The sequence below is a fragment of the Tasmannia lanceolata genome, unplaced genomic scaffold, assembly GCF_043159265.1.
Source record: "Tasmannia lanceolata isolate RefF3 unplaced genomic scaffold, GAP_Taslan_0.1 ptg000026l, whole genome shotgun sequence".
Taxonomy (NCBI): domain Eukaryota; kingdom Viridiplantae; phylum Streptophyta; class Magnoliopsida; order Canellales; family Winteraceae; genus Tasmannia; species Tasmannia lanceolata.
Genome location: NW_027518703.1, coordinates 5,541,432 through 5,564,522, shown reverse-complemented (window position 1 = coordinate 5,564,522; position 23,091 = coordinate 5,541,432). Strand labels below are relative to the sequence as shown.

The 23,091-nt window shown below is 39.0% G+C and overlaps 1 protein-coding gene across 3 annotated transcripts; it reads right to left on the bottom strand.

The window, feature by feature from the left end:
• Positions 1 to 2,365: 2,365 nt before the first annotated feature.
• Positions 2,366 to 23,036, bottom strand: SYP31 (syntaxin of plants 31). 3 transcript variants are annotated; one of them, XM_077369058.1, is made up of 7 exons: positions 22,568 to 23,034; positions 16,050 to 16,300; positions 15,678 to 15,823; positions 5,793 to 5,831; positions 3,898 to 4,095; positions 2,751 to 2,840; positions 2,366 to 2,384 (listed from the first exon to the last, which is right to left on the bottom strand). In XM_077369058.1, the coding sequence occupies exons 1-7, from the start codon at positions 22,797 to 22,799 to the stop codon at positions 2,381 to 2,383; spliced, it is 960 nt and encodes a 319-aa protein (XP_077225173.1). In that variant the 5' UTR covers positions 22,800 to 23,034; the 3' UTR covers positions 2,366 to 2,380. The 3 variants fall into 3 exon arrangements, with proteins under 3 accessions (XP_077225173.1, XP_077225170.1, XP_077225171.1); XM_077369055.1 differs by lacking the exon at positions 2,366 to 2,384 and adding an exon at positions 2,425 to 2,665 and having other exon boundaries at positions 22,568 to 23,036; XM_077369056.1 differs by lacking the exon at positions 2,366 to 2,384 and having other exon boundaries at positions 2,425 to 2,840; positions 22,568 to 23,033.
• Positions 23,037 to 23,091: the final 55 nt, after the last annotated feature.

Below are 23,091 nucleotides of genomic sequence, written 5' to 3'. Positions count from 1 at the left end.
TCTTTCTCTCCCCTATCTCGTCTCTCTCTCCCCTCTCTCTCATCTCTCTCTCTTCCATATTTCGTCTCTCTCTCTCTCTCTCTCTCTTCTTTTTCTCCCTCATCTCTCGCTGATCTGTCTCTCTACGACCGATCTCCCTCTCTCATTTCCTGATATCTCTTTCTCCCCGTATCTTTTTTTCTTTCACTTTTCTGATCTCTTCATGTTCTCTCTCTTTCTGCTTTTTCCACTCCCCCCTCTTTCTTCCGCTCTGGTCTCTCTTTATCTTAGATCTTTTCTATTTTTTTATCTTTCCCTTTCTCTCCCTTGATGGGCAAGGGAGGTGTTAGTGGCAGGATAATGCTTGGAGTTGGGCAGATCTCGCAGGAGATGCAGCAATGGTGGCTGGAGGTGCGAAATTGCAGGATATGGGTCCGAGTGGGCTGGATTTATTGGGGAAACGATCGGATCTAGGTTGGGTGGATGGAGAAAGTTGGCTGATGAGTTGTCGGAAGTGGTGGACGTGGCAGGAGTGTGAAAAAGGGTGGCCAGATTCGGGGGGAAAAAAGGAAGAGGTTGGATGTGGAGGGTAAAGATGGGGTTTGACCGAGGTACAAGGTTGGGGCTAGAAGCGTAGGATTCTGGTGAACAATGGTGGGCTCTAGGATTAGGTGAAAATAAGTGTAGGATTAGGATTTTAGGTTCTGGTGAAGCTGAATGGGAAAATGTTAGGGTTTTTGGCTTGATGGTTTAATGGGGATCCCCCGGAACGGGCGGTGGGGCAAGGTGGAGGCCGCCGATGATCAAATTCGATGGATTGGCTATCGTGCACGGTTAGAGGCGCACAATAGGTTTAGGCTTTTGAGCGGGATTTTTAAAATTTGAATTAGCCATCTAGAAAGTGGTGGAGCAGTATGAGTGACGTGGCATGTCAGAGCTATGATTTGATGGGGTCCATAAATATGGCACTTTCAAATGAGACCATTATGCAATGTAAAGGAAAGAAAGGGGGAAGGCATTTTCAACTGCGGTAGTAGTTGAAGAATTCGAAAGGAAAGTGAAATAGGTATTCGGCAGGGTGGCAGCGCATGGAAGTGTAGAACTCGTTGTAGTGGTTGACCAAGAAGATCATTTTTTAGCTTTTTACTGGTCTAGAAGCATGCTCCTAGCCACCCTTAATTGATTCTATGCAATGCAAGTAAGGACCCCTAGTCCCCAATGTAATCTTCATGGTATCAATGAAATTATCAATTTTCAAAAAAAAAATCTCAACTAAAACCCGACCCAATTTTATGGTAAAAACTCAACCAAATTTCCCAAAAATTGACCCAAGTTGCACCCAATTGCCTATTTGAACATAGGATTTTATTAAAATTGTAGACTAAGGGCATGTTGTGGGCACCATGAATTGTTTTCTTCTGTGGAATATTGGCTTACCCAATGGTGATAAGAGGGTGGGAGAGGGACATACACGAGAGGGATGCCCTCGTAACGGGAGAGAGTAAGAAAAGAATGAGAAACTGGAAACATTATACTCGAGCCGAAATATGATTGGTTTTTTCCTTGTTTTTGAGCCACCTTTCATTCGTGCCCTCCCAAGTCTCTCCTCCCACGCACCCTACGCCTCTCTCACCACTTGAAACAATTTAACATGAAAAAAAAAAAACGTGGTTGCCAGAACTGATTATTGGACTCAAAACTAATGTAAATTTGAGTTCAATAATCAGTTTTGAACTCAAAATCCAAAACGAACAGGGCCTGAGTATTTGGCCCCAATAAATTGGGTTGAAGGAGATTGAGGATTGATGAGAACATGCCAAATAAGCTTGGTGACAATGGCTAACTTCATCTTAAATATGCTTTTAATGCCAAGGCCTTCCTCTTTTGTTGCAAATTGTCTTCCAATTTATCATATGTAATTCCCTCCCAATGGTTTCAGAAGAAATTGCCTCTTGATGCACTCACATATCCCAAGGATATCTGGGACAATTCGGAAGCAGGACATGTCAATGATTTGCCATGCCACACATCACAGATTAGAGGAAGACAACATCTTTTTTTAATGGTAAAAATAATCCGTTTGAGTAAGACAAGCATCTTTCAAAAAGAGTTTAGCCTTCCACCCCTCTAATCTGCTGATCATGTTTTTCATTAGCAAACCAAAATCAGAGCTATGAGGGTGGCCTTGGAGGATAGGAAGACCCAGATATTTTGTACTTGTGAGCATTAATTCACACCCAATTTTTTTTTTATCATCAGTGAATCGTGGGGACAATTTTTTGGGAAGATAATGTGGGATTTACCCATATTTCCCTTCTAGGACCAACATCATACTCGAATTTGGATAGAATGGTTGATATTGTTCTGAGATTTTAAGGACGACTTCACAAAGAGCAGAACATCATCTGTAAACAGCAGATGAGTAATAAGGTCCATGGGGAGAGATTTCAAAAGCATGTAAATATATCTGAATTTTGTATTGGTGTAAATTCAAATAAACATACAAAGGTCATCGAAGGGTCATCTACAAATATTCTAAATTTCCTACAGAATTTCAACTCCAATACAAAGGAGAAAGAATTTGCATTTACAGTGCTTCAACAAACAATGGCAAAGGACCCGAAACAGATTCTTGTAATAGTAATGCAAGAGAACTAAGTACGTATGTAGTGGTGATGCAAGCCGCCTGTACCAAACAGTATTACAGTACAAAGAAGACAAATATCATGAGGAAGAGAATGAGAATGGCAAATATCTTGATTAAGAGCCACCTGTTTGACGATATTCGGTTCAGATGCTTTAGAAGAGCACCCCGAGCATTTTCCACATTTGATAATGACTCATCCATGTTATCATCGATCCTGCACGTGTTCAATTGGATGTCATAAGATAATCACAGCAGTTCTTATAATTCAGAATTACAATGAGTGTATTGAAATGATTGCCTGGTCAACCTGCACCGTCATCTGGCCATATCTTAATCGAGAAACTCAGATGACTAAGGGCCTCTTTCAATACCTCCAAAAGTTATTCGCATATAATCTCTTATGCAAATGGTTTCTAAGTTAAATATGATTATTTGCAAATAATGGTTATGATACTTTTGGAAATGAAATAGTTAGCTGCTTCCAAAGAGGCCTTAATGTCCCATTTGCAAGTAAGATTAAATTAAAATACTTTAATATGCAAATACCAATTTTGGTGTCATCCAAAGAGGCACTGCGTTTCTAAAAATTCAAAAAGGAGATATTTAAGAATCGCTACCTTTCACCACCAAAAAAAAAAAAAACCATTGTCCATCATGAAGTTCAAGGTGAGAGAGGATTTGGGGACGAGAGGCAACAAGCAATGGTGGTGCAGAGAGACAGAGAGGATAGTGGTAAAAGGTACCTATGATTTTAGGTGCGATCAAAGAGTGTTTTGAGAAAATACAGAGACAGACAAAAAACAGGAAGTGGAAACAGGCAACATGGTTGAACAGAAGAAGAATGAAGAAGGGTGAGGGGCATTTAGGTAATTTGCAAACAATGGAAGGATACTTTCATCATTTTATTACAAAGGAGCAACCGACACAATCAGTTTTCCAGGTTTATCTATAAATATTGGCAGCCAGATGAACCGGTTGCCTTTTTCTCAATTTTCAAGAGAGGTGCTCCCTGTGACTGCAAGTAGACGGAACCTTAAAGAGTAGTAAGTTTATGCAGCCAAAGCAGACGATTTACACAACTACAGACAACCTATAAAGGCTCCAACATGAATTAGTTCACTATGAAGTAAATTTAGTAAACCTGTTCAATATCCACCCTTTCGTGATTGATCTCAAGATCTTGCACTATTGAATAAAAGCTTTTGAGATCCATAAGAGGGAAATAGATACAAGTAAATGTGATTAAATAAATACAAAGAGTAGTAGAAAACCTGATAGCCAATTCCCCTTGTTGAGCCACCATTGTTGCCAACTGAGTAAAGATCCCTCCAAGTTCAGAAATTGTTGATTCCACATTTTGAAGAGCAACTGCCCTACTCTGCGTATAGTTCTCTTGGCGTGGAACAACTTGTTGTAACATGGAAACTTCCATATGGTGGGATGGTGTGCTGTCTACAGCCAATCTTCGTCTGACATGAAAGATGTAGTTATCATAGAATTAGTGCAACGATAAATACACAAATTATTACAATACCATTTTCCTGTGACCAAACCAAACTTCAATCTCAATTCATACAACTACTTTGTCTATTTGATAATCAAAGCAAATCAACTTGTTTGTTTATAAATGTGAAATGGCAAAACACAGGGATAAAACAATAAAAATAGAGAAAAACAAATAATAGGACATTTGAACGCCTACTTTTCCAGCTGAAAATTTTTATGCGCCCCCCCCTTTTAACGTGATTTGACCAAAAAAATGTTAGTCTGCCACAATTCACTTTAAAAGGAGGGCGCATAATCCTACCCAGGGTGGTGTTGAAAAAATCATCTCCCAAAACCAAAAACTACTTAAAACCTATTGAGATTGCCAAGGAAATTTTGAGATGAGATTTGTCAACATGCATAAAACAAGATGTCATGGGCATCCTTCTTGCTGTGAGTCATCCCCCAAAAGTGAGGTAGACCCTTGCTGGTGGAAACAGTTGAAAAGATGCTAGCTATGTGAAAGGGAAGCTATCCATCATTTGGTGGGAGGATACAAATAGCCACAAAGCTGCCATTCAAAAAAAAAGAAGAAAAAAGACACAGCTTCTTTGGCTAATTTACTAGTTAGCTTTATGTCACTCTTCAAGAATCCCATAATGTCTTTGCTTTACAAGAATCCTGCTGGGTCTCCCAAAGTTGGAAAAGACCCAAATGGAATTTCCTTCAGGAAGGAAAAGCAGAGCTCAAGAAATTCAAAACACCTCAATGACTGGGTAGAGGTTTGTAAACCTTAAAAGAATGACGGACTTGGTATTGGAAACATTACGGATATGAATTTTACCTTCCTTGGTAAAGGGGTTGGCTATTTGGTGAAGGAAGGGGCTCGATGGGGTGACATTGTCCTTGAAAAATATGAGGTGGGATACTATTTAAACCATCGTTGTATGAAGGTTGGATATGAGATATTATTAGTTCTTAACAAGTGCAGTTTGAACTAGTAAAAGGTAGGGGTATTTTTTAAATTACCCCCCAACCTCAAGATAAGAACAAAAAGTCTGCAATAAGAACAATGAGGAGTTTGAGTTTTTGTATTTAGGATTAGTAATTGATGAAATTCTGTATGTATATTCTAGCTACATTGTATGACTAAGATTCTTTCTGGAACAATAAATAAAAACAATTATGGTCCATAAAAATGACTGAAATTCATGTCAACATATAAAACTCAATACGGAAACTATTCGGTATGCAATTGCTTTTCACAGATTTTATATTCTTGTTTTTTTTTTCCCTTAGAAAATTCATTTCTTTAACTTGGATGCTTCAGACCTATTACAGGTTTGTACTATGCTTTCCACATGTGCATGCTTTAAAGACTCTTGCATCTCTAATCTAGTAATCTAAATATAAAGAATACAGATTGAGTTGGCAGTTCATATCAGAATCTCTATATGGTTTACAATAACACCTTCCATGTGAGGTTGCAGTGACCAATAACTCGAGTGTTGAAATATTTCATGGTGAGACCTCTATTGAAATACCCAATTCAGAGTTTCAGACCATGTGGTTAGAACTTAGAACACATTAATCAGCTCTTTTATAGCCACAAATTTACAATTCAAACTTAGCATGAGTTTTATGATTTGGTGAGAACTGAGAAACAAAGAAAAGGACATACCTCAATTGATTGCTACTTTGAACTCCATTTGAGGCCATTCTGATAATCAAATCAATTGAAAACATCAGATTGGCAACTTTATAACTAACAAACAAATCCAAAGTTCCAAACACTGACGGGAGGCCTGGAATGGAAAATAAGATATAGAACATGTCCACCATCACTTTCGAACCAACCAAGCAAAGACACTAATAGTGTAACATATGGATAACATGTCAAATGAATAAATAAATGAAGCACACTGACTACTGGATGGAAGTCAGGAACACAAGGTTACAAGGCTTAGACTGGATGTAGCCAACATCATTCGAAAATATTTTATGCAGGTACATTGAATAGATAAAGAGTTGACATGTAAATCTGTCACGATTGGCATTTATTCCAATTAAAAAACATTACAACAACATAATTGGAAATTTAAATTTCAAAGTGCCAAGCTCAAAAGTTCAACTGTCATGCAAAAACAGCAGATGCAACCCAGACTCAAAAGTTGCTCCGGTGTGATTTGATTTAGCATCTAGTATGAAATTCATATTAATGTGGCCAATGCTTCACTTTTTAGAGGCTTAATTCTCTTCGAGGTTCTACAAAATAAGAGCTATTATCAGAGTAGTGTTTAATGGATAATCGTCTAGATCACCCCTGCTGTAAAAAATGATTTGTACCAAGAAGATGCGAAAAATCATAATTAAGATGGTTATTATTAATGAGCATTTAAGACATGGCTACTGATAAAACTTTGCACATATCAACGCATCTACGTATACATTGTGTTACATGGAGTCCTCTGAAAGGGCAAAGTACCCATGTCGGACACGAGTCAGATTCCAACACTCCATCGATTCAATTACGACACTTGTACATTCTTTTATTTACTTTTTTTTTACTTCTAATAACCAAAAATTTCATTTGCAATAGCCATTGAGCTTTATTCATACTAATAGAAAGTCCTGTATATGGAAAGAAAACCTTAAATTAACATATTAAAATTCCCAATAAATAACCTGTTATAATCTTCTTTTTTTTAAAAAATTTGACATATTTATTGATACCAAGAAAGTTACAGTAGGGACCAGAAGTCCCACCTGACATTACAAAGTATCAATTAAAAAACTGGCCAGGGCATACCCTGACCAATAAAAAACAGTAGTAAACTAGACCATAACTTCCTACTCCCATGACCATGACCAAACATTTGTCCTATGCTACCATGAGTCCACCATATATTCAACAAGTACAACTATCCATCTTCCAAAAATCCCAGCACCTTTCTAAAATCAGAGTCTTCGTGATCCATTACTTAATTGATTAGAAACGTCGCCGGGAAGCAATGTCTCAACGAGCGGGGAGCCAATGTCTCTCAAGGTATGGAGGATCTACTTTTTGTTATAGCACCTGAGTCCTGCTCAGTTGATGCCCTCCCATTTTGAGTCCAACTTCAACCAAGTTAAGAGGTGAACCTTCACCATACTAAAACCGTTTCTAAACATTACCATTCCATGGTTCGGGAGAACATCAAAAGAAGTATAGTTCCTATACCAACCCCTCAGCAACAGGCGACGGTAGTCTGAGGCGAATTACGGTAACGGAACCTCTTCCACCGGATTCAAGTAGATTGCTATCAATTCCATTAACTTCTTGATGCAAAGAATCTGCTTGGCCTCCCATTCAAAACGTCGCAGATTGTTTTCACATTCCAGACGCCCTCTGAAGTAAGGAAGCTTTTAAACCGGAATACAAATGTCCTTGACATTGTAAGCGCCTGTTAAAGGATAGAGTTCTTCTACATGGGTCCTGTAGTCCTCCTGGAATTGCTTCCACTGAAATTTAATAATTCTTTTAACCAATTTAGCTAAAGTGGGATCGTCCACCTAAGCCTTTGCTTCATTATATCTCAAGCTTCTAGCCCACCGACGGTGTTGAAACCATTGCGAACAGTCGGGGATCTCCCTTCACTTTCTCTTAAATGTGCGAACGTCCAAGGAAGAAGGAGAGGCCATTTTCCTAAATGCGGGCAAAATTTTACTCACCTTGTGATGAGGAATACCAACAGATTATAATCTTGTCTTCATTGCCCCTATTTTATTAGGATTAGTGTAACCGCCCAAAACGTGTCCTTGGGCCCCACAACCTGGATACTTCGAATGACTCAAGAATTAAATGAACTTTCTTTTTCAACAAATCTAATCATGATAGTCTAGAAGCTACAGGAGCCGTCACTGCACTTTTCTTGCACTAAAATGACATCTGTCATCACAAACACAATCCCCTAAATATGACTTTTCTTTGCTTAGGGATTTTATGGATCTAACCGCTATCCATGACTAAGCAAAGGATTTGAGGGCCTTAGATAATTTGTTCATCCTCGATCCATGCGCTAAGGCCAAAGCATTTTCCAGAACCTTCATCACCTTGGGATGGTGATAGTGTATCCACTTGGCCCACAACTTTGGGACACCTTGCTTACGAACAGGGACTCGGAAGTCAGACAATTTCCTACCTCTTGGGTTTCTTCCAGCTATCTTAGGGTAAGCTGTCCAGCCACCAACCTTTCCACTAGACTTGAGAGATGCATGACAGGTCTACGGGGATCCTGGGACAAGACTTCCTTTCTCGATAACCCCGCACTCAGGATTAGAGAATTTGAAAATTGAAATCCCTGCTAGACTCACCGGTTTGCCAGAGCAGGAAACTCCAATTCCCTGAACTAACTCCTTCGATGCTCCGGGGTTTGAGATAGGTAGTTCAATCCCAATAGTATAGGTCTGATCGAGAACTTTGATTCGAAGGATCTAGGAAGGTGCCAACGAGGGGCTAGAATTTTGGCTGAGACAAAGCTCATGCAATCCTGGTTGTTGCCTTCCATCCTGGTCTCTACAACCTTACCAAAAAGACCCCCAATAGCCTCCACCGTTGAAATAGCCCAAGCATGTAAAGGGATACCATAAAAATGAACCCAATGAGGTTCCTCATCTGGGATAAAGTCCTTATTCTAAGGTGAAAGGGAGATTAGACGATTACCCAAAGCCTAAGGACCCTTGGCAAGTAACCTTAATGCCTGAGATTCTGATTCAAACATAAAGAAGATTTCATTCTTTCCCAATACAGAGGAGCAATGAAGAGATGGAATATCCCAATACTTTTGTGCCCATTTCCAAATCTCCGGCAATGTCTCATTATGATTTTTCAATTTCCCTATTAGGCAAGCACTTAGTAACCTCATTCGAGTATCCACCTCCTTGCCCAAGACTAATAGGAGAGGACTTCCTGAGCTTCTATGGCGAAAGATTTTACCCGAATCGAGCCAAGAATCACCTTCATCACCATAAGGATCTACCCTAGGAGGGGTACTAGCACGGGGAACCCACTTTGAGGGGGATCTGACCCGATGACACCAGCGACATTCATTCCGCCATCTGAAATTTAGATATTGACAAGGAGAGCAGAGCCAAACCCTAGAACCTCGGTTAGGCTTAGAACTCCCTAAAGGCCAACTCCCACCATCCGGAGACGAACTAGCTAAAGAGGTCAATTTCACTCTAGCTTTTGAGCATCTTCGACATCTAACTCGCCAGCTGAAATTGTGATAGAGACAAAAGGGGCATTGCCAATCTTCCGCCATTCCCCCCGCCCAAGGACCATATAATTCCTCTTCAAAGAGAATTTTACCTCTTGTTATAATCATATTATTTGTAAAAAAATATTCAAGAATCCTTTTTTGAGGTTTTCCGTATTTGACACTCAGTACGCATTTCAGATTCACACTCGTACCCATACCATGCATCATAGCGATGTAAAAAATACATCAAAGGTTATTAAGACAATAAAGAAAAACGGGCGGAAGTGGGTCAAATTGGTAACATCATACTTCTTTCAGCCATGGTTTTTAATTTCCGTTGAAACTGGCACAAAACGGCCAAAATGTTTCCATTTCCATCCCCACTGAAATGATACCAAAACTGAAATGCATATCAAAACCAAAACTCTAAGTGTATTAATTGTATGCCATATCAGGATGTGTTACATAATTATATTTATATGAATTGCAAGTAAAATGTGGTCTATATGAAATGTAGTATGCACTGAAGTTTCATCTTAAAATCCTATCATTTGCATAAGTTTTCACAATTTTACAGGATTTTCATTGAAATTTCCAACCGATATTGAAACGTTTATGTTTCCATGGCAATTGAAATATAGACACCAAAACTGAAATTTAGAACCTTGATGTCTGCACATACCATCATTGATGTTAGTAGAGGACCGATGTGATCAAACCTGACTTGGAACCCCATACCTTTGTCTTGTTTGAGTGAAGAATTTTTGGGCATTATCTAGAATTTTCGAAGTTTGTTAGGATGGATTTTAAAGGTTTTCTATTTGGGATGAAAATCTACCTTTAGTGCCTTGGGTGTTGGAAACAGATATTGAGAGAATTTTATTGGTTTTAGACTTAGATTAGGGCTGTTTTTCAATATAATAAGGGCTACTTGGCTTTGGTATTGAAATGAGAATCCTCGTAAACATATAAGGAATTGATGAACGTCAAAGAGGAAAGCTTGAAGATCCAAGCTCTAAAACCTCTCTTGCTTGGATGAATTTCAGCAAAGAAGAACCTTCTTCACACTATATCTTTTGGTTTAATGTTAGTTAGGTCATTTTACATGAAAGGGATGCCTATAAAAGGCCATTTTCCCTCACTTTGTAACTAGTTTTTGAAGTTTGAATGGAAATTTGAATTTTGGTACCTAGTTTATCAAACTCTTCAAGTCTTTCCTCTCCATATCATAACTACAGGCTACGTTGTAAATTTTGCTTTGTTTCGTGTGTTTAACATTTAGGACAAAGGTACGAAGACAAAAAAAACGAAACGCCTAGGTTGGAATTTCATTCCGTGCTAGATGAAACACGACGAAATAGTGCAAAATTCTCAGTTTTGCCCGAAACTGCCTATTTTATTTTTTTTAATTTTTTTTACAGATATGCCTTTACAACGACTCTTTTTTTATTTTTGACTGTTTTGCCCTTATTTTATGTCTGCTTTTACCGTTTTATTGTCGTTTGAAGGGTATTTTTCATCTTTTTGCATCCCCAAACAAAAAAACCTATAAAATATATAAACCCGTCTAAGCCCTCATTTTCTTTACTTCCATACTCTTTCTCAATTCCTTATACTATCTCTACTCTCATGATAGTTGATATGTTAGCAATTTTTTGTGTTTGCTCTACTTCCAAATGGTGATTTTCTACGCCCAAAAGCTTCAAATTCAAATTCTACATGAAGGTCAAGGATGCTTAGAAGTGGAGTCCTTCCTTCAAAATGGATACATATTCGAAAGAGGGTACCCGATATACATTTTGCATGCTCCATTTTAGGTTCTACTTGTATTCTTTCAAGTTTCTTGTAGTTGTATTTTGTTAGAAGGTGTATATGTTACTAAGGGCATTTTGGTCATTGTACTTCTTTTCTCTTTATATAAATATGTTAAAGTATAAAAGATAAATAATGCCTTTCTCCAACAGCTTAAGCTATTGGAGAAGTTGGTAAGTTAACATGGTATCAGAGCCAAAGGTCTCGAGTTCAAATCTCCCGGATAGCAAAAATCCACATGTGATGGTCGGCCCAAAGCGGGACCACATGTGCCACGTGTTTGCCAAGTGGGCCACACGTGCGGGGGAGTGTTAAAGTATAAAAGATAAATAACGCCTTCCTCCAACAGCTTAAGCTTTTGGAGAAGTTGGTAAGTTAACAAAATACATTAGTGAAGGGGAGCAAGTCTCTCTAACTCATTTTTCCTTCTCATTCTCTTCTCTCAACATGGTATCAGAGCCCTAGGGTTGTGGTGCCCTAGGGACCACCATTGGAGAACCCATCTTCTTCTTCTTCTTCCTTCCCACGCCCAAACCCTAACCCTCCACGCCCAAAACCCAAACACTCCACGCCTCCTCCACCACCCTCCTTGTCTCACAAAACCCGAACCTCTACCCACCCTTGCCCCACCTCCCAGCCACCTCCACGCCCCTCTACCCAGCCCCACCTCCCTGCCCTCTCCTAGCCCCAAAAACCCTAACCCTAACCTCCCCAGCCCCTTGCCCCACCTCCCAGCACCCAAGCCTCTCTCCCCAGCCTCTAAAACCATAATCCTAACCTCCCCGGCCCCTCACCTCTCTCCCCCAGCACCCGCCCCACGTCCCAGAACCCTCGCCTCTCTGCCCCAACCTCTAAAACCCTAACCCTAACCTCCCCAGCCCCTTGCATCTCTCTCCCAACCCCTCGCCCCACCTCCCAAGTCTTTTCTACATTTTGATTATTCAACAATTCTTTTCTACATTTCAGGTCTTCATTAATCGCCAGAAGTCAAAAGCTTACTTCAAGAGATTTCAAGTGAAGTTTAGGCGAAGGAGAGGTATTATAGGTCTGTTATTGCTACCATTCGGAGTTCTTCGGTTTTACCAATTCCTTGTTTTGAGGCATCTTTATATTCATTGTACAGAGGGAAAGACAGACTACCAGACCACTTCTGTCCGTCCATATCGTTGGTAGTATGTGCTATTGGATGTAAGTATAAACCCATTTTGCTCCATAAAATTCTTTAAAAATGACTCGGGAATATCTAGCTACACAAATCAGCATGAAACGAGACATCTCGGAGAACCTATGAATAATAAAAACGATGGACTCAACTCACCTAACAACCATGAGTAAAGATATAGAAATAGATTCGAATCTCCTAACAGACTGACCTGACATGCACTACGGCACACAAACCACCGCCACATGATCCCCATCAAGTGTGGTTTCATGGTGCTCACCCTCATGAGATTGCTCATCCGTTCCCTCATAAGCACTTTTATCATGGGGAACATTTTCTTCTTCAAGGTCAATCATATATTCATCACCTACTGGCTTTACAAGGTTAGTCTAAGGATCGAACGTCCTACATAGACAATCGGACAATCTGTGACCCAATTCACCACGCTTGGAACATTTGAAGGTAATATTGTGTAGTTTGGGTCCTAGAAGGCCACCCATGTTCATCTCACCTACAGGTGGTCTCGTGACAGTGTTATTAGGAGGAAGAGTGGGCTACAAACGACTGGACACAGAGTCTAATAATTGAACTAGTAGGGCTTCGGGCAATATCTTTTTGCCTCGCCTTGCTATGCGTGTATTCCTGGAGGCCACGGCATTCCCAGGAGCTCCAAGCCCAATATGTTTGCTAATCCGGTTCAAGGCAACTCTAATCTCAAATAACATATTCGAGTGTTATTCCAATGTAGCTTGAGTGCATTGTTGACAAGCCCCTCAGGGCTAGACTCGTCTTTGCTCCTAATGTGGAACATTGGCGGTTGGCCCTATTAGCCACGGTTTGGACATGTGTGATCGATATGCAGGACAACCCTACAGACTAAGAAACATGTTATGAGTTATGACACCCTAAAAGAAAATAGATGGACTTAAAACTAGGAAACAAACACTTAACTGATTTGAAGCATACTCTGAGATCTAGGAGAGCGCTAAGACACTCAACTCCGATCTAAAATCCTTAAAAGACAAAAAAACAATGAATCTAGTCTCTAACGGGAATTTAACCGAGCATTTGGTGTGCGCTAGATGAGTTACCCAAGCCTACAACTAAGGGAGACTCTATCAGCAATATTATCAAACACCTAGAGGGCTAAAAGTGATGGAACCCTACAAGGGATATGAGCTCTGAGCTCTAATACCAAATTGGTACAAACCTAGGGTTCACATGTTACTTGTGACAATTTAGGAGCATAAAATTGGTCTAATTCAATAAAAAAAAACGGCAACATGCATTTCCAAACGAGCATAAACAACGCATGAAATTTTAGAGATTTTAAAATCTTTCATCAAATAGAAGTTAAATCATCCAGACAAATTCAATACAATAAATACTAAACAAGAAAACAACAAACTAATAAATAAAATCATATCTTAATTCAAATCTGTCAAGGGAATCATATCTAAAAAAATAAGTACGACCCAAAAAAATACTAAAATGGTATGGGAGTAATGGTGTGAGGCTAGATCTATGAACTAATCAATAAAAAACAGCAACGTGCATTTCCAAATCAGGATAAAAAACCCATAATAATCAACGATAGCTAGGGTTCTTAAGAAATTTTAGAGCTTTAAAAGTCTTCCACCAATTAGAAGTTAAATCATCCAGAAAGTTCCATACAAAAAGTACTAAACAAGAGAACAACAAACTAATAATTACTAACATGGTGTGGGAGTAATGGTGCGAGGCTAGATCTGTGTAGGTAATCACATGGCAACTGTTAGGGAATGGTTAGATAAGGGTTGTCGGGGTAATGGGAAAGTTTACAAGAGGACAGGTTTATAAGATGGCATGCAGAAAATAGGTACGGTTGGATTCGTACCTGAGCCGGCTTGCCAGGCTTTGTGATTGGGTCGTCGTACTATAGGTAATGTCTGAGAGAAGAAAGAGAGAAATCTAGAGTGAGGAAAAAGAAGGGTTGGTGTTAATCAAAGAAGAGAAACAAAGGGAGGTAAGAAAGGAGGTAAGACAAGAAAGAGAAGGGAAAAGGAAAGGCTCACAACCATGAGCTTAAGGGGTGAGAAAGGAGGGAGAAAATGATAGAGAAGAGGAGCGCCTTACATTTCACGGCAAGAGCGGATGGGGGAGAGAAGAGAGAAAGAAAAGGGAAGAGGGAGGAGACAGGGCGGCAACTCCCAAGCCGTGAAAGAGAAAGGCGGGGGAGTAGAGGCAGCTACAGTGCTACACACTAGCCATGAGGGAGAAAGGAATGGAAAAGAGGCAGCTACATACCAAGGAAGCAGGATTCTTCCCTGGGAGCCTTCGATTCTCGCTTCGATTCCCGCTCTGGCAACTTTGAGAAGGATTCTTCCCTGGGAGCCTTCGATTCCCGCTTCGATTCCCGCTTTCGATTCCCGCTCTGGCAACGTTGCTACATGCTAGCCGTGAAGGAGAATGGAAGAGGAATGAAGGTGAGAGGGAGAAAGAGAGAGCGCCCAAAACATGTGCGTTTGGTGGTGGTGGTAGTGGTTTTTTTTTTTTTTTGTGTGTTTTTTTTTTTTTTTTTTGGGGTGGGGGGGGGGGGGGGGATCTCAATTTGAAAAGGGTTGAAAAAGCGGGGTATTAGTTGTTTTATAGGGGCTAGGTTTAGTAGTGGGTCATAGGGGTTTGCCAGTAGTAAAAAAGAAAGGGATTTAAGAGGGATTTAGGGCTTTATCTAGACAGATTTGAGTTTAAGTAGTGGGCCATAGAGGATGGCCAATAGAGTTATAACTTATAAGGCCTTTTAAGTGCGTTTGGCTTAGGTTTGGGTAGTATGTTATGGGTAATGGGCCATAGATTGATGGGGGCCATCCCCCACATCTAGGACCATAAAATGCAACTAAAAACTGAAAAATGCTAACAAAATGTAAGTAATCAGCTCCATCAATAAACTACTCCTAAACATAAGACTAAATCACATCAATTAGACATATTTGTGTCAGCGACGATGTTGTACTTATGTACTTATCATGTGTTGAAGGACACCAGCAATCAAATATGCGTGCATGCTTTTAGAAAGATGTTGGTTGATACAAGAGTTTGTATCCACATTTCTATCAGGGTATCATAGCTGCAAATACACATGCAGTGTATGGAACCGGTCATAGAAAAGTGAATGATGATGCCATAAGTTGAAAAATGAATGTTTGGTCCTTTCATTTCCACGACACCCACGATTTTAGAATATCATCACTTAAGTTCCCATACATTGAAACTAAAGAAAAAAATGCCAGATAGAAAAAGGTAAAAAAGAACATTAGGGCTGATGCAATACAGTTAAACATATGTATTTGGAGATCTACCAAAAGAAACTTACGCAGAGGGCGGCAAACTGCTAGATGCATCAGATGTATTCGACCATGGAGGTGGTTCAGTGACAGCCTTTGGATTATGCAGAAATGGGTTCTCTCTTGATGCATTTGTGGAGAAGATTTGTTTCCTGTTCTCATGAGCCTTGAGGTTCTGCAGAAAAGAATTTTTATTAAGGAGTCCCATCATGGATTTAAATTTTGGTATCAGTTTAAGTCCCTACCGAAACCGAATTTCTTTTTTGCAAATTTCAGTCATTTCGGCCGAAATTGAAACCGAAACCAAAATTTATATGATTTCGGACCCAACCGAAATTCGAAATTTAAACCAATGGGCTATTTCAAGCACCGAAAGAGCATTTCCAGTCAGGATCTTTAACCTCTGTCCTTGTAGTTAATACATCCTTGAAGTGTTTTGTTGTTCCCATAAGTCTGTTCTTCAAATCATCACAAATGGTAGTTGCATGAACAGCTCTATCCTGTGAACAGTTCCCATCTGAAACTTCCAAGTTCTGAAGGGCTTGCAAATCTGAAACTGCTACATTCAGTGCTGTAATGTCGTTTTTTATCAAGGCGGTAAGTTCCTGAATTTCTCTGACCGGATCATCAAACATGGATGACCTTTTTGCCACTGCGAATCAGATATGGATGTCAATGTCAGCCAAAATCTACCTTAGAGACACATTCATACAGCTCAAAAAAATAAGAATCCTCTCCAGTTGGCACCAACATGAATATCAGTGTGTTGGCTTTATGAGATGTCAGCTTTCTATGATCAAGAATGAATAAAAAAAGAAAAATATCAGTGTACTGGCTTCATAAGATGTCAGCTTTCTATGATCAAGAATGAAATGGAGAAAATTAACCACCTCAAGCTCCATGTAGCTAGCAAGGTAGCATGAAATTATTAAGTTTTCAAGCCTTCCTTCCAGAGCACAGAAGCCAAAGAAAAGAAAAGCATGCCAACTTCCACCTGTTTCAAGAGATATATAGACAAAATAACACGCAGCAGTGGGTAGCGATGATTTGCTTCCAACATAACTCAACTCTTACTGTTATCTTTTTTTTTTTTTTTTTTGAATGGTACTCTTAATGTTATCTTTACTTACCCAAAAGCACAAAAGAAGAAAGAAAACAAAAGGCAACTTAACGTATAAGATGGTATAGTGGAGAGTTGAGAAACATGGGGGAAAGATGAGAAAATGGGACTGTATACGATGGCAGTCCCTAACTGACTGTCAAGCAGTCCTAAGGACTGCAGGGACAACAAAGAGGTTAGACAAGGGTGGTGAAAGGAAGGGGTAAGAGAAAAGGAGATGAAATAGAAGTGGAGAGGAGAGGGAAAGAAGGAGAGAGAGGGGGTGGCTGCAGTCGTGGAATGCAAACCAGTCCCACGACTAATAAGGAAGAAAGTCATGGTAGGAGGAGAGTGAAAGAAGAGAAAGAATAAAGTGAGAAGAGAGGAGAAAGAAAGCGACGGAAGGGAGGTAGGAGGGGAAATAAGGATAGAGAAAGATGGGATAGAACCATGGGGAAGGAAGAAAAAGGTAGTAGAAGAGAGGAAGATTAGAGGAGAAAAGAGTGGGAAAGATACCTTGTGCAAAGGATGAGGGATTTTTATCCTTTCTACGTGAAGTGCAGGTGAGCCCTCCTTATTAGCCAATATGATATAATGACTTAAGACATTAACTAATGGGTTAAATGCCCCTAATTAATGATCAAGTAAAGACAATCACACAAGGCTAATATGGCGAGGTGAGCCCTCCTTATTAGCCAATATGATATAATCACTTAGGTCATTAACTAATGGCTTAAATGCCCCTAATTAATGGTCAAGTAAAGACAATCACTCAAGGTTAATATAGCCATATGGGGATTATGATCAGGGTAAAAAGTGATAGATAGTTGTGAGGTGGTAAGGGCCCTAGGTGATGTGGACAACCCCCACATCTAGACTCCCAAAATAGAAATAAGATCAAAATAAAAGGTACTCTCAAATTTTAAAAAAAAAATCCTAAATGTCCAAAATAGAAACTAATAAAATGGAAAGTCTCTAAAAATAGTGGGCGATCAAAGATGAATCGCATCATCGCATTGGACATTGTTAATGATACTATGCATACATTGCCTCCACATAGCATGCGTTGGTTTCTTTTTTTTATGCCAATCTTTCTTTGAATCATCATTTGGCCATGCCATCACAAGTGACTCTGCACTTTCTAAATTAGATTAACATCAGCTCCTTCATATCTTCTTGATTTTCTTCATCTTGTTCTACAAAATACGTTTGTGGATTATGACACTTGAAAGATAAGTGACAAGTCATTCACACTTAATGTTGTTGGACCTGTTTTCTTTGAAATTGATGAAGAGCTTTGACCCTTATCACATAAGGATGAACCTGCCCCTTAAACTACAGATTGTCTTAGAATCCATACAATTTGAAGTGGTTGTTGCATAGTCACTTTTAGTACTCCAGGTAGCAATAGAAGTCCTAATACCACATGAACCTGCATTTATAGGCCTTCAACATAGTAGATGGCTCATGGCTTTGTTGTTCCATTCAACTAAAATAGTCCTTGTAGAAAGCTGAAAAACTCATTTTCATAATATTCTAACTCCTTTCTTGTTACAGTAAATTTTGGTACCAATTAAACAAATGTAATTTGTTAGTAGACATCTCTCTCAGATCATTTATTTCTAATGTCCTATGATATGTGGACACGGACACGGCAACCCCCCAAAATATAGAAACGGGGACACGGCTAGAAATGAGACCCCTATAAACTTGACGAAGAGGCAAATAAATACCGTAGATTATTGTAGAATAGTTCATGAATGAGATAGGAAGACTGAGATTATTATAGAAGAGGCATAATGAACTATATATTGTATTTCAAGAATAGATTTCTATATAAACTCAAGGGAAATTATAACAACACAATCATGTTTTAATAACTGCATGAACTCAACTTGTCTTTTCTTCTCTAATTGACTTGTGAGAGATTTTTGGGAACTGTAATAATATGACAGTTCTTTAAATAATAAAAAAAAAGATGGTTTTGTGCAGTTATTAAAACATGGTTGTGTTGATATCATTTCCCAAAATCAATCATATAAATAATTAAGAATTCACTCACGGATTGTGGTCAGGTTTGCATTTCAAAAGCAATTGAAGTGATTGATGTGGCACAGTTGCTGTTTCTTTATTTTAAAATAGCACTTTTTTTAAAGGAAAAAAGATGGAAGGGGTACTTGAAAGCCTTTCTCATATTTTTTAATTTTAATAATAGCATTGTTATTGTTGTTTGAATGTGCTTAGAAAGTTTGAATGAATAACTTGTACTTTTCCAGGCGGCCATGACTTTGACTACAATTGCAACTGCAAGTAAAAGCATGCAAAAAATTGTCAGAATAGTCTTTCTGAAGTAAAAAATATGGAAGACAAAAGCTTGCAGAAAATCGTCAGGACAGGCTTTTTAAGGTCTAAAATCAGCATGTCAGCTGCATCTGCCTTTTAACTTGTCACATTGCAAGTTGTCTGTAAAATCCAGCAAACAATATAGAGTTTCTTTCATTTGTACTTAAAAACTTTGGGCAACACACAAAAAATAAAAAACTTTTCTGAATGGCACAAAGACTGACAAAACTCTCTAAGTTTTTTACGGTTTCTGGGTATAACAGTGTTTTATACCTTTTGTCTTTAAGTTTTCTAAGAACTTCTTTTTACAGACAAGAGCAATTAAAGCATGAACGTGTCCAAGCCCATGTCGACACGTGTCTACAGGGGTCATTGGTCAAAATCTAAAGTGTCGATGAATCATAGCTAATGTCTCCAACCACCAAATGCATGGTGATTCTCGTCTTTCTCTTGAATCTTGCAATAACTGCAACCAAATTGATGTGGAACCATTGAGTTTAGCTTTTACAAACTTGAAATTTCAATCCACTATCATCTCCCACTAATCAAAGAACTTCTTTATATTTGTGAACCAGTCTAGGAAAGTTTTGGGATGAAGCTTTCCATGCAAATAAGCTAATTCAAGCTTAATATCATGATCTCCATCACCTCGAAAGCATCAGTAATCCAATCCCCTATGCTACCCTATGTTGGTGAAATGGAACCCTTCCTCTTCATTGAGAGCTCCACCAGCAGCTATCGTTTGGTGTGTTTGGTTTCTAAAACCACTTCCAAATTGATTTGCTCCAACTTGGACCCCAGCACCAACAACCAGCTGGCGAGGGGTTTATTGGTGAAGTTATCATGTTGGTTTTCGGCCACCAAAGGATGAGTCCCGGCCTGTTGTCTACACAACATTGCAACTCCCCAAAAGCATCTTACTTGAAAGTTCTTGTATCGAATCATTCCCTTACAAGTATAAACAAAGCCTGAATACCTTAACCTCGGAAAAAAGTAATAAAATTCTATCCTAATCACTGCCTAACACGAAAGCAGAACTAGAACACTAATTATGCAGCTTAAAATCTAACTAGAACCAGCAATAAGAGTTTCAAGCTTAAGACCAGACCCATATATTTCCAAATTGGCGCTTTCTATAACTCTTCTAAATCAGTTCCTGAAATAATTAAAATTTAACAATAAAAAAATAAAACAACCAAACTCCTTGAAATTTCTGAAAATGAAAACCCGTGGGCCACCCTGATAATGTCAACATGACATCATCAGCAAGGTCTATTTTAGAACCTTTCTGAAAAATTCTTCTCGTTGCTGCTCCCTTGTTGATGCCACCACAGGTAAGGGCTACTTGGTGCAGGATTTGAATCAGAATCACATTTTCTAGATCATCTTAAAGCTAAAAACACAAAGGAACGGTTTAAACTTTAACCCACCTCAAACAGTCTCCCTTGCACTAGGATTCCTAATGCTATTATATGTTCGGTCACATTCAATTAAAACATCATCATAAGGCATTGAATTGATGCAGCACTACAATGAAACATTTCACATGGTTTTAACTCCTGTAGTATAACCAGCAATTCCTTATGGTCTGCAGAAAAACAGTCACAATACTAAGATGGGACTTCAAGGCCTTCTGCAAACTCTTTTTGAGCTGCTCAATAATGAACTGAACTCTACTATCAACCTTGATATCTTCAAGATAATAACTTCAAAAAAATCATCATGAGGCATACCAGGCATGCTGCAATCCTAAGACAACTTTACAAGGCCGTGGTTAAACAAAATTTCAACATCAGGTGACTGGTGGCAGTTAGAGTGATTATTTCTGCAGAATGGGAATTATATGATTGTGCTGATATAATTTCCCTTGAGTTTATATAGAAATCTATTTTTGAAATACAATATATAGTTCATTATGCCTCTTCTATAATAATCTCAGTCTTCCTATCTCATTCATGAACTATTCTACAATAATCTACGGTCTTTATGTTCGTCTTCGTCAAGTTTATAGGGGTCTCATTTCTAGTCGTGTCCCCATTTCTACATTTTGGGGGGTTGCCGTGTCCGTGTCGACACGCGACACCCGTGTTTGTGTACACAAATCATAGACAAAGCCTTTGTCCCAAACTAGTTGGGGTCGGCTAAATGAATCCTTTAGAAAAAAATTCATGAAGAAGGTGAAAGGAATCTACCCGGCTCAAATCCTGGCTCTAGTTGGGTTCTTCTACGTTAATCATTTTCTTCCATTCTATCCTATCGAAGGTCATGTTCTCTATTATGTTCCTAGCTATCAATTCTTTTCTCACTGTTTCTACCCAAGTTGTTTTCGGTCTACTCCTACCTCTTTTTACTCCATCAAATTGGCACGAGTCGCCTCTTCTCACTGGAGCATCCAAAGGCCTACGTTGGATATGTCCAAACCATCTTAAGTGGTGCTCTCTCATCTTCCCCTCAATTGGTGCCACCTCCACCTTTTTACGAATGTCTTCATTTCTAATTCTATCTGACCTTGTATGGCCGCTTCTAATTCTATCTGACCTTGTATGGCTGCACATCCATCTAAGCATTCGCATCTTTGCTACACTCATCTTATGCACATCCTGCTTCTTGGTGGCCTAACATTCTGAGCCGTACAGCATGGCTGGCCTCGCAGCTGTCTTATAAAACTTTCCCTTCAACTTGGTAGGGATTTTATGGTCGCACAGAACTTCTGAGGCAAGCTTCCACTTCAACCAACCTGCTCTTATTCTACAGTTAACATCCTCTTCAATCTCTCTTTCCTTATGTAGAATTGAACCAAGATAGCGAAAGATATCCCTCTTAGGTACCTCCTGTCCAGTCATATTTACTACATCCTCGTCCCGCCTCCTTACATTAAGTTCACAAACTCGATTCATTTAATTCCTGGAATTAAAAGCCATAGGATGTCGAATCATTTATCAATTTGTTATGATGGTCTTTAACAGGTTGTGTTCTCGCCATTGAAAAAACATGTAGTGTTCTTTGTGTTCAAGTCCAACCCTCTTAAAAATTGACCATTTAGGCAAATCTGATTAACATTTGACCTTTCAGGTGAATTTAAAAGTGAACTTAGCAAACTATGGGGATCATAAATGGGCAAACTTGGGGGATCAAAAGAAACACCTCAACACAAGAAACAAAAACAAAAAAAAAAAAAAAAAACCAATGTCAAGCAAATTTTAAATTTATGATTCAATTCCACTAAACTCCATCATCACTTAAGGTGCATTGGAAATGAAATTTTACACATGCTTTGATTTTTTTTAAAAATGGTGGGTCTCAAAACTTGTGTAATTTTATCAATTCAGGTGTAAAATGATTGTGAAATATCACCTTCAATCCACCTTAACGAGTGCCCTTAGCAAAACCCAAAAAAACAAATAGCAACTCTAGCACTTTGTTAAAATTGGGAAAAAAATAGACCTTATTAGAGAGAAGTAAAAAAGGGGAATTTACATTTGGAAAGCCTCGAAATCTTTTGAGAAGTCTCATAAATCCCCGACCCAATTCTCGATGCTTTCTTGTTGAATTCCGATCGAGCTAAAATTGCCGAGGCTGACGTGGATGTTTCCCGATCATTTTCCTTTCCCTTTGCCTCTGGAATTCCTTCGATTTTCTTTAACCTTTCCGACAGAAAACGAAATTCCGATGTCCGATCACGGTACGAGGAAACCCCTGTTGAAGCCATTAAAAGGAGAGGAAATAGCAATCTTAAAAAGAGTCTCGAAGAGGGAAAAAAGAGGTTTGGATCGAAAACCCTAACTGGTAGGGAATGTTCGAATCTCTGGTGATTTCATAGAGGTGGGCATTTCTCAATTCCCGAATGCACGGAATTTCCCCTTGCTTTTACAGATTTGGGGATCAGATTTTATATCCCTTATTTTGCCAAAACGTACTGTACGGACCCACTATAGGTTGATCCGAACAGTCCATGTAATGGAAGTCATGGAACACAACATAATTAGGTCGTGCCCCAAAAA